General features: G+C 37.1%; 1 protein-coding gene and 1 pseudogene across 8 annotated transcripts in view; one reads left to right on the forward strand and one right to left on the reverse strand.

The window, feature by feature from the left end:
• Positions 1–15,762, reverse strand: part of ATRX (ATRX, chromatin remodeler) — a 285,940-nt gene that overhangs the window by 81,235 nt on the left and 188,943 nt on the right. For all 8 annotated transcript variants that reach the window (XM_027534136.1, XM_027534135.1, XM_027534130.1 and 5 more), the window contains 3 exons: positions 14,104–14,234; positions 12,192–12,280; positions 11,890–12,062 (listed from right to left, as the gene is read on the reverse strand). In XM_027534136.1, the coding sequence (XP_027389937.1) occupies positions 11,890–12,062; positions 12,192–12,280; positions 14,104–14,234 (393 nt within the window). The remainder of the gene's footprint in view (positions 1–11,889; positions 12,063–12,191; positions 12,281–14,103; positions 14,235–15,762) is intronic.
• LOC113887182 lies at positions 88–2,546 on the forward strand (annotated as a pseudogene).

Genomic DNA, 15,762 nt, shown 5'->3' on the forward strand with positions numbered 1-15,762 from the left:
CACTAAATTTCATTGAATTTTACTTTTTTAGTCTCAATTTCCATTCCTTCCACTCTAATCTTCATTATTTCATTCCTTCCACAAACACTGGGCTTTGCCTGTCCTTTTTCTTGTTCCTTTAAATGTACATTTACATAATTTATTTGACATTTTTCTTATTTCTTCTAGTAGGCCTGTACCACTATGAACTTTTCTCTTAGAATTGCTTTTGCTTCATCCCATAGATTTTGTAATGTTGTGTTTCCATTTCCATTTGTCTCAATGCATTTTTTAATTTCCTCTTTGGTTTCTTTGTTGATCCACTACTTGTTTAGTAGCATGTCTTTTAACCTCCATATGTTACTGTTTTTCTCTAGTTTTCTTCTATGTGACTTCTAGTTTCATACCACTGTGATCTAAAAAGATGCTTGATATGATTCCAATCTTCTTAAATTTATTAAGGCATGTTTTTTGACATAATATGTGATCTGTCCTGAGAAATATTCCATGTATATTTGAAAAAAATGTGTATTCTGCTGCTGTTGAATGAAATGATCTATATCGATTAAATACATCTTGCTGAATATGTCCTTTACCAATTTAGAGTCTAGATGGTCTATCCATTGAAGTAAGTAGAGTATTAAAGTCCTCTATTACTGTATTACTGTATATTTCTCCCTTTATTTCTATTAATATTTTCTTTATATATTTACATACTCCTATGTTGGGTATATGAATAATTATAAATGTTATATCCTCTTGTTGGATTGACCCCATTATCACAAAGGCATGCCCTTCCTTGTCTTTTCTTATAGTTTTTGTTTTAAAGTCTATTTTGTCTGATATAAGTATTACTATTCCAGCATTCTTTACTTTTCCATTTGGATGGAGTATCTTTTTTTTAATCTCTTCTTTTTTGGTTTATGTGTGTCTTCAAACCTGAGGAGTCTGCTACAGGCGGCATATAGATGGGTCATACTTTTTTATCCATTCAGCTACCCTATGTCTTTTGATTGAAGCATTTAGTCAATCTGCATTTAAAATAATTATGGCAGGCATGTAGTTATTGCCATTTTTGTACTTGTTTTCTGGTTATGTTTTCAGTTCTTCTCTGTTCCGGTCTTAATCTCTTTGTTTCTTCCCTTGTTTTTTGATGGATTTCTTTAGTTTCACATTTGGATTCTTTTATTTTTTGTGTATCCATTGTAGCTATTTTTGATTTGTGGTTACCATGAGGCAAAAGTTCCCACTCTGTGGTCATGCAGTGTCAGATGAGTATGAGCAGTTCTCCACTGGAGGCTGCCCCTACTTGTACTAAGTACATGGTGAAAAGCTATGTCAAAGATGGTTTCCACGTCCAAACACATCGCCCTTCTGCAACATCTGCATCAACAAGACAGTGTCCTGTGCCAAGGCTGACAAGCTCTAAGAAGGTATGTAGGGTGCCTTTGGAACACCCCAGGACACAGTGGCCACAGTACACATTGGTCAAGTCATCATGTCCATCAGCACCAAGCTAAAGAATAAGGAACAGACTGAGGCCCTACACAGGGCCAAGTTCTAGTTCTCTGGCCAACAGAAGATTCACCTGTCCAAAAGGTGAGGATTTACTAAGTTTAAAGTCAATGAATTTGAACAGATGGTGGCAGAAAAGCAACTCATCCCACTTGGCTGTGGGGTCAAATACATCATTAATTATGCCCCTCTGGACAAATGGCAGGTCACAGAATCACAACAGCCTTAGCGTTCTCCACTGCTTGTTCAAGCCCACCATTAAATCCTCCTTTCCAGTCTGTCAATCAATCAATCAAAAAAAAAAAAAAAAAAGCACTCCATTTTCACTTGCCTGTCACGTTTTATTTTTTGTTGCTATATTTAATTTCTTTTTATTTTGTATATCCCATAACTATTTACTTATACCTGATATTCTTTTTACTACTTTTTCTTTGAACTTTCATACTAGCTTTTTAAAGTGACTGATCTAATTCCTTTAACATATTATTTTCTGTCACCAGTGATTTTTTTTCTTTCATATATTTTATTTCTAGTTGTGACCTTTTCCTTTACCCTTAACAGTGACCCTTTAATATTTCAGGCCATTTTACTGGTTATGAACTTCTTTAGAGTTGTTTGCTTGTCTGAAAAACTCCTTATCGCCCCCTTCAAGCCTCAATCATAACCTTGCTAAGTAGAGTATTCTTGATTATAAATTTTTATTCTTTCAGCACTTTAAATACATCCTGGCACTCCCCTCTGGACTGCAAAGTTTCTGCATTAAAATCAGCTTATAGGCTTATAGGAGTCCCCTTCTATGGATATATGATTAGCTGTTTTTCTCTTGTCTTTAAAGTTCTCTTTTTATCTTAAACTTTTGCCATTTTAAATATGATGTATGTTGGTATGGGAGTTCCCTTTGATTGATATATGATCAGCTGTTTTTCTCTTGTCTTTAAAATTCTCTTTTTTATCTTAACCTTTTTCCATTTTAAATACGATGGACCTTGGTATGAGTCTCTTTGGGTTCATCTTATTTGGGATCTCTGTTTCCTATACCTGGGTATCTGTTTCCTTCCCTAGGTATGGATATTTTCCACCATTATTTCTCAAGTAAGTTTTTTGTTACTTTCTTTCCTTCTGGGAACCACATAATGTGAATATGGTTGATGTTTCACAGATGGCTCATACACTCTCATTTTTTAAAAATCCTTCCCTTCTTATTGCTATTCTTAGGGGGGTAATTTCTACTATTTTATCTATCAGATTGCTTGTCCCTTTATATCATCTCATCTGCTTCTGATTCCATAAAGTGTAACTTTTTTAATTTCAGTTACAGTATTGAGCTCTGATTGATTCTTTCTTGTATTTTCTAAGTCTTTGTTAAAGCTTTCAGTGAGTTCCTCCAATCTTTTCCTGAGTTTGGTGAGCACCATTAGGACAGTTTCAAATCTTTTATCAGGTAAACTACTTATGTCTGTTTCACTGAGGTTTATTTTTTCCTGGGGTTTTATTTTGTTCTTTCATTTGGACCACATTCCTCTATCTCATTATTTTTATTTCCTTTACATTTCTATAAATTAAGAGAAACAACTACCTGTCCTAATCTTGAAGAGGCCTTGTATGGGAGCATTCCCTGTGTAGACCACTTGGGCCTAAAGGTTTTTGCGGCTGGCTGGGGCTGCAGTGGGCACCAACAGGGGTTAATCCCTGGGGAACAATATGCCCAATACTGCAGTGGTGGGACTAAAGAGCCTGAAGCAGGCCCAGTCCAGGGGCAGCCCCCTGCAAAGTACTGTGTATAAGGCTGCCTTAGAAGGATAGCTAGAGCTGGAGAGGACATGGTCCAGGAACAATCCCTGAAGAGTGCTGGGCTGTAGGCTACCTTGATGGGGCAGCTGAAGATAGAGCAGTCACAGGCCAGGAGGAGTCCTGGGGGGCAACTCCAGGCAATGGTGATCATCAGTGCCTCCAACCCAAGCCAGACCTCCAGCAGTTCCCTGTCATTTTGGCAGCAACTTCAGGGTTAGTAAACAGATTTCCTTTACATATACTCTAGGTGCCTTTAAAGTTTTTTCACTGTTTCCCAGAGTGAGTGTGTCTGCATTTGGATGCCTCAGCAATATATCTTTCTACTGTAGATCATCCTGAAAGAGGAGAGAGTCCCATGGATACTGTGTTTCTGACTTTCCTACTAGTTTCTATGTGGTTCTTCGATTGGTAGCACGAGCATATTGGGCCCTCAGATCTTCTTCAAGAAGAAGTGTACTCTATGTAGGTGTAGATCAGTGTGCTCAGGGGAGTAGGTAAAGACAGCGTCTTCCTGTGCCACCATATTCCTCAATCTACTTTATGTTTTCAAATATAAATGCTCACTGATAAAGCTTACTCTGAAAACAAGCGCATAAAACTCAGAAACATTGCATGTTCAGTTCCAGACCATCACAATAAAGCAAATAGACCAATAAAGTGAGTCACATGGCTTCATGGTTTCCCAGCACTTGTAAAAGTTATGTTTATATACTATGCTTGCTTGCTAAGTCACTTCAGTCGTGTCTGACTCTGTGCAAACCTATAGTTCATAGCCAAAAAGGCTCATCTATCTGTGGGATTCTCCACACAAGAATTCTAGAGTTAGTTGTCATGCCCTCCTCTAGGGGATCTTCCTGACTCAGGGATCGAACCTGCATCTCTTACGTCTCCTGCACTGGCAGATGGGTTCTTTACCACTAGCTCCACCTAGGAAGCCCTTATATACTATCCTCTAGTCTATAAGTATACAATACTATTATATCTTAAAAAAACAATGCACATACCTTAATTAAAAAGTAGTTATTGCTAAAAAATACTAAACTTCATCTCACTGAAGCCGAGTCATAATTGCTCTGGCTGGTGGAGAGTCTTGCCTCCATGTTGACGGCTGCTGACAGTCAGGTTCCTAATAATGGGGTGTCTGTGGCAATTCCTTAAAAAATTTAGTTTGCTACATCAATAATAGCTCTTCCTTCCATGAATGATCTCTTTGTAGCATGTGATGCCATGTGACACCATTTTATTTACAGTAGACCTCCTTTCAAAATTGGAGTCAATCCTCTCAAACCCTGCCACGGATTTATCAACTAAGTTTAAGAAAGGTTCTCAAGTCTCTGTTGTCATTTCCACTATCTTCACAGCATCTTCATCAGGAGCATATTCCAATCTCAAGAAACCACTCTCTTTGCTCATCCACAAGAAGCAACTCTTCATCTCTTAAAGTTTTATAATGAGATTGCAGCAATTCAGTCACATCTTCAGGCTCCAATTCTAATTCTAGTTCTCTTGCTATAATATTTCCACATCAGCAGTGACTTCCTCCACTGAAGTCTTGAACTCCTCAAAGGCATCCATGAGGGTTGGAATCAACTTCTTCCCAACTCCTGTTAATGTTCATATTTTGGACCCTTCCCATGAGTCACAAATGTTCTTAATGGTACCTAGAATGGTAAGTACTTTCCAGGTGGTTTTCAACTGACTGCCCAGATCCATCAGAGGAATCACTATCTATGGTAGTTATAGACTTACAAAGGGTACTCCTTAAATAATAAGACTTGAGAGTCAAAATGATTCCCTGGTCAATGGGCTACAGAAAGAATGCTGTGTTAGCAGGCTTGAAAACAGCATTAATCTCATTGTACATCTCCATCAGAGCTCCTGGGTGACCAAGAGCAGTAATATTTTCAGAGTAATCTTTTTTTCTGACCAGTTGGTCTCAACAGTGAGCTTAAAATACTCAGTAAACGATGCTGTAAACAGATGTGAGGTTATGCAGGTTTTGTTCCATTTATAGAACACAGGCAGAGTAGGTTTAGCAAAAGTCTTAAGGGGCCTAAGATTTTCAGAATTTACTGTCTTCAACTTGAAGTTACCAGCTGCATTAGCTCCTAATAAAAGTCAGCCTGTTCTTTGGTGCTTTGAAGCTGGACATCCAGTTCTCCTCTCTAGCTATGAAAGCCTTAGGTGGCATCTTCTTCCAATAGAATACCATTTTGTCTCCACTGAAAGCCTATTGTTTAGTGCAGCCACTTCATAAATTATCTTCGCTAGATCCTCTGAATGACTTGCTGCAGTTTCTACATCACCACTTGCTGCTTCAACTTGTCCTGTTATGTTATGCAGATGGCTTCTTTCCTTAAACCTCTGAACCAGCCTCTGCTAGCTCCAAAGTTTTTTGCTGCAGCTTCCTTGCCTTTCTCACACTTCTTACAAATGAAGAGAGTTAGCGTCATGCCCTGGATTAGGCTTTTTAGCTTAAGAGAGCGTTATGGCTGGTTTGATCTTCTATCCAGACCACTACAACTTTCTCCATATCGGCAATTAGCCTGTTTCACTTTCTTATCATTCATGTGTTCAGTGGAGTAGCACTTTTAATTTCCTTCAAGAACTTTGCATTTGAATTTACAACCTGGCTACTAGCTGTTTGGTGCTAGAGGCCTAGTTTCGGCTTATCTTGGCTTTCGACATGTCTTTCTCATTAAACGTAATCATCTCTAGCTTTTTATTTAAAGTAAGACACAAATGAGTCTTTCTTTTACTTGAACATTTAGAGGCCATTGTAGGGTTATTAATTGGCCTGATTTCAATACTTTGTGTTTTAGTGGATAGGGAGACCTGAGGAGAGGGAGAGACACAGGGGAAAGGCCATTTGGTAGATCAGTCAGAACCTGAACAGCGCAATATTTACCAATTAAGTTGCCTATCTTACCTGGGTGCGGCTCATGGCTCCCCAAAACAATTACAATCGTAACATCAAAGATCACTGATCACAGAGCACTATAACAAACATAATAGTAACAAAAGAGTTTGCAATATTGTGAGAATTACCAAATTGTGACACACAGATACAAAGTGAACAAATATTATTGGAAAAATGGTACCAATAGATGTGCTCAACATAGAGTTGCCACCAAACTTCATTTTGTGAAAAACACAGTATCTGTGAAGTACAATAAAACAAGGTATGCTTGCTGTGAAATAGTAATGAATCAAATATTCTGAAGTAGTTTATATACAGTCATTTCATCCTTACAAACTACCTAATATGATACTAAACTAAAACACAAAGCTGTAGATGCTGTAAGGTAAACTTAAATGACTTATTCAAGATCCTGTTTCTCAAAAAGACCAGAAAGCTAATGCAAATCAATTAGATATCAATTCTTTAAAAGAAAGTGAAATATGTAGTGAAAAATGATAGCTCAATTACAACCATCTACTTATTTATTAATAGTATCCATTTCCATTTCGAGGTGCAACATGTTGGTTCCTTAATACTTCTAATTCAGGTTTTACATTTACTATAAGAAAGTGATTTTGGGGAGAAATTTCCTGGCAGTCCAGTGGTGAGGACTTGGCACTTTCAGTGCCAGGGCCCAGGTTGGATCCCTGGTCTAGAAACTAAGATCCTGCAAGTCACAAAGCATGGACAATAAATAAATAATATATACCGGTATATATGACCATATGCTGTGATCTATTCAGCCTTATATAGATCTAGATCTAAAGAACAAAAACGGATTTTTATCATCTATTTGTTCTAAAAAATGTTTCTGATCAACTATACATGCAGAGAGCTGCAATAAATGAAATACATCCATATATGAATGACTTTTATTTGACCACAGAGAGCTACACACTAGAGGAATAGGTGAAGTTCGTCATTTGGAACCCACAGCTTTCCCTGTCTGCGGGGAGCGAGCTCCGCCTCTGGCAAAGGTCATGAGGAAGGAGGCTTGGCATACGCAAAGGCGGGATCAAGCCTCAGGAGTCTCCCTGGAAATTCTCAAGCAATCTACCCCCAAAACCAGAGTCTGCCTACTTTCTGCTTTGTGCTTTCACCTACACCTCTGACTTTACGGGGGGCTGTCCCCCACTACCTCTCTCTGAAAAAAGAGTTAGCTTACAGCTCCAGTTAATAATTCTTGGGCGTGACAGTGTTTCAACCTACAAACTCCTTTGGAAGTCCTCTAGCCTGCCTGAATAGGTTTTTTCCGGCAACATGTGATTGTTCAGAGCCTCCCAACTGTGAGAGGCAGGAGATGTTCTAAACTGTCTAAACACAGATTCCTTTGAGTAGTTAAAAGATTGATTAGAAATTGTATTGGTGAAGGGTTTTTCACTTGTTGGGCCAATGTTTGCTGCTAAGTCTCCATATCCCTTACCTACTGTGTTCTTGGCAGTGTATTGATTGATATAATGGGTGTATAGAAATGTAAGCAGTTGCCTCAATGTTTGTAATCTTGGACCCTTGAGTTAATTCTTTTCTTGATTGAGCCCACCTCACCTTTGCCCTATAGGAATGCAACTTTCTCCAATGCTTTTTGGAGGCTGGCGCCTGACTTTAGAATAATCACCTTTAGAGAAAAATAAGTTTCTTAAAATGTTAACAGGCTTCCTGGCCAGAAGATGATGTAAATCACCTAAACTTTTGCATATGATAAGTTTGAAAGCCTGACTTCGATAAGGATCAGGAACTGCTGTCTTTGCATGCCTCTACCCCTTCCCCCATTATCCTCTATGCACAACTTAAGGTATAAAACTGCTTTGGAAAATAAAGTATGTCCTTTTGTTCACCGGAATTTGGTCTCCCCATGTCGTTCTTTCTTTCACCTTCTGGCTGAATTTTTCCTCTGAGGCAGGGAAGCTTGTCAAGCCTACTAATTTTGCCTGGGCTTCTAAGATCCGACCGGGGAGGCCTTAGTGTCTCCTCTCCTTCGGGAGAACGGGAGGACGCCTGCGGCCTTCGTAGGTGACATTAATTCCCTGCTTTGGAATTTTATTCAGCCTCTTTTCTTCACTGAATTTTCCTACTGAGCTATCCTTATTTCAACCGCTTTTCTCCACTAAATTTCCTCACTGAGCTATCCTCATTCTATTACTCTTTATATCCTTAATTAACATTTAATTAAGCAATTGTCTCCTGATCTTCGCCTACGACGTCTCTCCTTCGAATACCCTGGATCAGCCGGGGCTGGTCCCCGGAAGGTGGTGCCCGAACAGGGACTTTTGAAGGTAAGCTCCCCGCACCTGTCTACATTTATGTTCATAACATGTAGCAACCTACTCTTTGCTCCAGTTCTTTATAGTCTTTTCCATATTTCAGCAAATACAGCAAATGATAGTATTAGGTTGGTGCAAAAGTAATTACAGTTTTTGCATTGTTGAAAATTGCTTTTTGATACTGGAATACATTCTAAATAAATGTGGTCATCACTTCAATGTGCATTTCTTGCTTTATGCTTTTTTGCTAGTGAGTTATGACTTACTATTTTACATTTATTTTAGACTAGGGAAATAATATTAGACAAAAAGCAAATTCAAGCGATTTTCTTATTTGAGTTCAAAATGAGTCATAAAGCAGTGGAGACAACTCACAACATCAACAACACATCTGGCTCAGGAACTGATAATGAATGTATAGTACAGTGGTGGTTCAAGAAGTTTTGCAAATGAGACGAGAGCCTTGAAGATGAGCACTGTGGCTGGCCATTAGAAGTTGACAAGGAACAACTGAGTGGATCACTGAAGCCAATCCTCTTTCAACTATTTAAAAAGTTGCCAAAGAACTCACTGTCTACCATTCTATGGTCATTCATCATTTGAAGCAAATTGGAAAGGTGAAAAAGATAAGTGGGTGCCTCCTGAGCTGACAGAAAATCAAAAAAAATCGTTTTGAAGTGTCATCTTCTCTTATTCTATGCAACGACAACAAACCATTAATTAAACAGATTGTGATATGTGACAAAAACTGGATTTTATATGACAACTGACAATGACCAGCTCAGCAGCTGGACCAAGAAATAGCTCCAAAGCACTTCCCAAAGTCAAACTTGCACCAAAAAAATGTCATGATTACTGATTGGCAGTCTACTGCCCATCTGATCCACTACAGCCTTCTGAATACCAAAGAAACCATTTACACCTATGAAGTATGCTCAGCAAATCTATGACATGCACCAAAACCTGCAATGCTTACAGGCAGCATTAACAGAAATGACCCAATTCTTCTCCATGACAATGCTCGACCGCACATCGCACAACCAATGCTTCAAAAGTTGAATGAATTGGGCTATGAGGTTTTTCTCTCATCCACCACATTCACCTGACCTCTTGCCAAGAGACTACTACTTCTTCCAGTATCTCAACAACTTTGCCCAGGGAAAATGTTTCCATAACCAGCAGGAGGCAGAAAATGCTTTCCAAGAGATCGTCGAACACTGAAGCATGGATTTTTATGTTACAGGAATAAGCAAACGTTATTTCTCGTTGGCAAAACTGCATTGATTTTAATGGTTCCTATTTTGATTAATAAAAATATGTTTGAGCCTTGTTATAATGATTTAAAATTCACTGTCTGAAACTATTAATTATGTTTGTACCAACCTAATACTTATAATTGCACAACAGGAAAAGTGGAAGAAGCTCCTCATTTCTGAAAGCAACCCAGCTGCATTAGACCCCATCTGTACTTCCAACTGACAAAGGGATCTATACATCAACATACTTTTATGCAACCCATTTGGAGCACAGTATGAAACATACTGGTTAGTCTATTCTCTTTTCTCTTAACCATGCTGCTGCTAAGTCACTTCAGTCGTGTCTGACTCTGTGCGACCCCATAGACGGCAGCCCACCAGGCTCCCCCGTCCCTGGGATTCTCCAGACAAGAACAATGGAGTGGGTTGCCATTTCCTTCTCCAATGCAGGAAAGCAAAAAGTGAAAGTGAAGTTGCTCAGTCATGTCTGACTCTTCGCGACCCCATGGACTGCAGCCTACCAGGCAAGAGTACGGGAGTGGGGTGCCATTGCCTTCTCTGTCTCTTAACAGTAAGTTACATGAAAAACTTCAACAAGAGTATTTTAGGAAAAATCAATCCCAGGAACACATAAACTATGAGCTATTTATTTCTAATTATGAGATGAGAGACTAAGGAAAATTTAAGTGAAATGCAGATCAGGAGACCAGAGGAGAAAACAGCAGGAGATTCCCACTACCTTACATGTTAACCATTCCTTTAAGTATACTTTAAATCTAGCTGGAATATGAACACTGCTAAGCTGACTTCATGGGATAGCAGGGGACAAAAACAAGAAAAGAGGGACTGCTTTGGTGGTCCAGTGGTTGGGGGTCTACCTCCCAGTGCAGGGGACATGGGTTCAAGCCCTAATCAGGGAACTAGGTTCCACAGGGCAACTAAGCCTGCACACCACAACTACAGAGCCCAGGCACCGCAACTAAGACTCAATGTCAACAAAAATAAATAAATTAACTAAAGTTTAAAAATAAGAAGAAAAGAAATTTTGTAATTTAATTTATACTACTCCCCTGATTTCTCAGAGAAGTAAGCCAAGGTCTATTGTTAGGCTGCCATCTGTTTATTCTAAGGAGGTACTGAAGAAAGAAATGTTTATCAGGGATTCACCAAATTTGTTCAGCTGCAGGCCTGAGACCAGCTAAACTTGTCTGTTCATAGGATCATTCACTGAGCTGGCAGCCACATCTCCCTTCTCTTCACAGATGGTCTATACTTTGCTCCATGATTCACAAATGCCACATATTTAGAGTTATTTATACTGTTGTGTCTCTAGATATTTTAAATATTCACCTATCTGTTCCTAGCACTCGAGTTTCTAAACATCTAGTCAGACTGCTCTAGGAGAATGTGGAGCCTGAGTACTCATCCTTCAAATGTAGAAACGAGTAAAGAGAACTTAAGCCACTGGGAAGTTCAATGGAAGACTTTCACTGAGTTTATACTCATGCACAAGAGAAAGAAAGAGAAAGCGAAGTAGATGACACAACTGTACCTGATACAAGGGAAATCTAAAGTAGACAATAAATATAGATTATGAAGAATTACGAAGAAAAAAGACTAAAACATCAAAACTAGCTTTACTGTATAAAATGAATGACAATCACAGTTTATTACCTGAAATGCTTACAGTTATTTATATGTAGTTAAGTGAAATCACCATGGTGGGTTTAAAATAGGATATATCTAGGTCTGAATCCTCTTCTACCAATCATTTATAAAGATATAATAATATTGTGAGGCTGTTCAAGAATTAAGTTAGCTAACACATAGAGTGAAAATAATATAGGATTTAGGCATATATGTATAAATAAATGTTAGCTTTTCTTTTTTCCCTTCTTCTTAAATACCAGAGCGAGCACAATGGTTTGCTTCTACTTCAGCATTCATTAAACATTTGTTGCTATTATGTGTATATGATTATCCTAGATGCTTACCAATTGTGGAAAGATACTCCTTTGAGCCCATTGGTGAGGATAATTAATACTGGAAAGAAGCATGACTTTACAATGACATGATATTTTTAAAATCAGTGTTCCATGATATATGTAAGAATTATTAGACTCACTTTCTTCCAGTTTTAAAGAAACTGAGGGATTGTTTCCTGTTTCATCCACATTTCCTTCACCACCTCCTCGAGATCTTGAATTCCATACTTTAATCACTTCAACATCATTGTCACTGCCACTTCCACTTGAGCTACTATCTTTTTTTCCCTTTTTCCCCTTTGCTTTTTTCTTTCTAAAAAAGAGAACAAATTCAAATGATTAGGGAAACACAGGAAAAATACAAGTGCCAATTATTAGAGGACAATCAGCAAGTTGGGATTTTAAACATGTCAACACAGGGCACAAAAAGTATTCAATTTACTTTGTATAATCATCAGAGCTTAAACTCATGGAGGTTTCATCGGAATCTGAAGCTATAAATTCATCCATACTGTCTTCATCAAAATATCCCTAGGGAAAAAAAATGAACATTTTAAGAATTTATTTCAATTTATACTGGAAATTATAATGATGATGTCTATTTCATTTAAGGATAAGTTCATTGTTATGAGATAAGAAAGAACTGAAGAACTATAATATATTAGAAAAAATAAAGGAAACATCACAGATATGACTAATAAATGCAACGTGAAGTCTTAGATTGACTCATGGAAAAGAAAAGGGATGTAAATACAAAAACTGATGAAATCCAATTAACCTCCATTGTTTAGTTACTAGTACTTATGTGAATTTCTTAATTCTGACTATTTTACTATGGTTATGCAAGATGTTAATCTATGACAGAAGAGACAAGAATATACAATTGAAAAAAAGCAGTCTCTTTAATAAGTGGTGCCAGGAAAACTGGACAGCTATATGTAAAAATGAAATTAGAACATTCCCTAACACCATACACAAAAATGAACTCAAAATGGATTAAAGACTTAAACGTAAGGCTGGATAATATAAAACCCTTATAGGAAAACATAGGCAGAACACTCTCTAACATAAATCGCAGCAAGATCTTTTTTGACTCACCTCTGAGAGTAATGAAGATAGAAACAAAAATAAACAAATGGGACTTAATTAAAATTTATAAAGCTTTTGCAAAGCAAAGGAGACCAGAGACAAAAATGAGGTACTATGTCACACTGGTCAGAATGACAATCATCAAAACTCTATAAACACTATATACTAGAGAGGGTGTGGAGAAAGGGGAACCCTTTATACTGTTGGTGTGTGTGTGCTTAGTTGCTCAGTCATGTCTGACTCTTTGTGACCTCATGGATTGTAGCCTGCCAAGTTCCTCTGTCCATGGGAATTCTCCAGGCAAGAAAACTGGAGTGGGTGGCCATGCCCTCCTCCAAGGGATCTTTCCAACCCAGGGATCTAACCCAGGTCTCCCATATTGCAGGTGGATTCTTTACTATCTGAGCCACCAAGGAAGCCTTGTTAGTGGGAATGTAAATTGGAATAGTCAGTATGGAGAACAGTATGGAGGTTCCTTAAAAAACTAAAAGTAGAGTTGCCACATGATCTAGCAATCCCAGTCCTGGGAATATACCTGAAAAAAAAACTGTAATTCAAAAAGTGTACAACAGCCAGGACATGGAAGCAACCTAAATGTCCATTGACAGAGAAATGGATGAAGAGTATGTGGTATACAATTGGTATTATTCAGCCATAAAAAATGAAATGATGCCATTTGCAGCAACATGGATGGACCTAGAGATTATCATTCTGAGTGAAGTCAAACAGAGAAGGACAAATATTGTATGATATTGCTTATATGTGGAATCTAAAAAAAGGGTACAAGTGAACTTATTTAAGCAACAGAAATAGAGTCACAGGTGTAGAAAACAATCTTATGGTTACCATCAGGAAGGGAATAGGGGATTGGAATTGACATATACACAATACTATAATAAAGACCTACTGTACAGCAGAAAGAACTCTACTCAATACTCAGTAATGACCTATATGGGAATAGAATCTAAAAAAGAGTGGATATATGTACAACTCATTCACTTTGCTATACAACAGAAAGTAACACAACATTGTAAATCAACTATATGCCACTAAATTTTTTTTAAAAATTAACATTTAACACTCCTTCCATAATCACAATTCATTCAAACACAGAGTAATTAACTAGAAATAAAATAGGCTGAAGTACTGTACCACAAAGAAAAAGAAATCTGAATATACAGTAAGTCTATACAGATCAACCTTTTTCCAAAGTTATTCTACTTACTACAGATACCTTTTGATTAATTTTAGGTTAGTTAATTTACCTTATTTTCTTTACTAATGTAGTCCAGCTGCAAACACCATGGATGAGTCCAGATTCTACTTAACATTTGAAAATCTTGGAAAAGTTTTGCACCTGCCTTTCCTCTTCCACCTTCGCTGCTATTACCTACACCTGATCAAAAGAAAAAAAAAAAAGAGCTAACATTAAGACATAAGAATTCTCTAGCTCAACTAAGGTGTTTCTGTATTAGGACCTTAGCTTTACCTGTGCATCAGAATACTCTGGCCCTGTAGAGAAGCTAACAGGCCCTCATTTTTAGACTATTTCAAAACACACAAACAGGATTACAAAAGAAATCCAACATACAGAAATCATCAAAATGTTAAAAAAAAAAAAAAACGTGGTATAATGATATGCAACCTTATTAATGCATTAAATAACAAAATATAGTAGTAAGTTTAACAATGGCCTGAAATTCTGAAGTACTGATAAAGGCAAATAAGTTTGATTTATGAGTAACAACAATAATATGTAGAAATATTTCTTATTTCTATTGGTAACAAAGTCACAGCTATCACTAATACTACTATGGTTTAATAACTGGAAAAATGCCATATTTTTGATAGAGGTTAGTGAAAACAGGCAGTATTTTCTTATTCAGGTCCTAGATTCTATCCATGTGCTCTAGATTACAAATTCCTGCTTTAGATAAAGCCACTCTCTGTACACAGTACTTAAGCAAAACTCTTACGTCAAAAACCCAGTATTTATAAAAAGTGTTTTTCAAGTTGAAAAAATTATTTATTTTGCCCAGAGAAACTTCAACAATATATTTTTTATATAAAAATGAAGTAAAAATGAAATGAATGTACATTTCATTAAGATGACAAAATTATCAAGGGGGTAAAACACAAAAGAACAAAGTTGGTCTTTTAAAAGAACAGTATTTAAACAATAACATTTTTCTGTCCACAGTTTTAAAAGATCTAAATTCACATCTCCATGAGGGACAAGATGTATATTCAGTGATAATATGAAATATGAATAAAAAAGCATAAAAATCCAGTACTCGCTATTTTGCCTGATTAGAGGTATTGCCACTGTGTATGATAGAAATCATTGCTGTGAAAATGAGGCATCTAATTTTTTGATAGCATTCCCTTATAATCCTTTTATTTCTACAAAGACATAAATGAGTCTTCTTTTCACCTGAACACTTAAAGAGGCTAAGGTATGCCTGTATCTTGTTCTGGTTTTGATTTACATTTCCCTGATAGCTAATCATATTGAGCAACATTTAGAGAAGTGTTTCTCAGGCAAAGGGTACATCAGAATCACCCAGAGGAATTATAAAAATGCAGCTGCCTAAGCCCTACTCTAGAACCATTGAATCAACCTGTAATGTGTGGTACATAGATCGATTCATTTTTAAAGACAATAGGAGTTTATTGTTCTCTATTTATAAGAGTACAATTCAGTGGCATTAAGTATAATCAAAACATTGTACAACCATCAGCACTCTCCATTTCTAAAACTTTTTCCATCATTGTTAACAGAAAACTCTGTACCTGTTAAATGAATCTGACTCTTCAAGTCAATTCTAAATGTAATCACACAGTGTTTGTCCTTTTGTTTCCAACTTATTTTACTTAACATGATGTCTTCAAGTTCCATTCACGTCAGAATTTCTTTAAAAGAT

Source organism: Bos indicus x Bos taurus, chromosome X (assembly GCF_003369695.1).
Source record: "Bos indicus x Bos taurus breed Angus x Brahman F1 hybrid chromosome X, Bos_hybrid_MaternalHap_v2.0, whole genome shotgun sequence".
Taxonomy (NCBI): domain Eukaryota; kingdom Metazoa; phylum Chordata; class Mammalia; order Artiodactyla; family Bovidae; genus Bos; species Bos indicus x Bos taurus.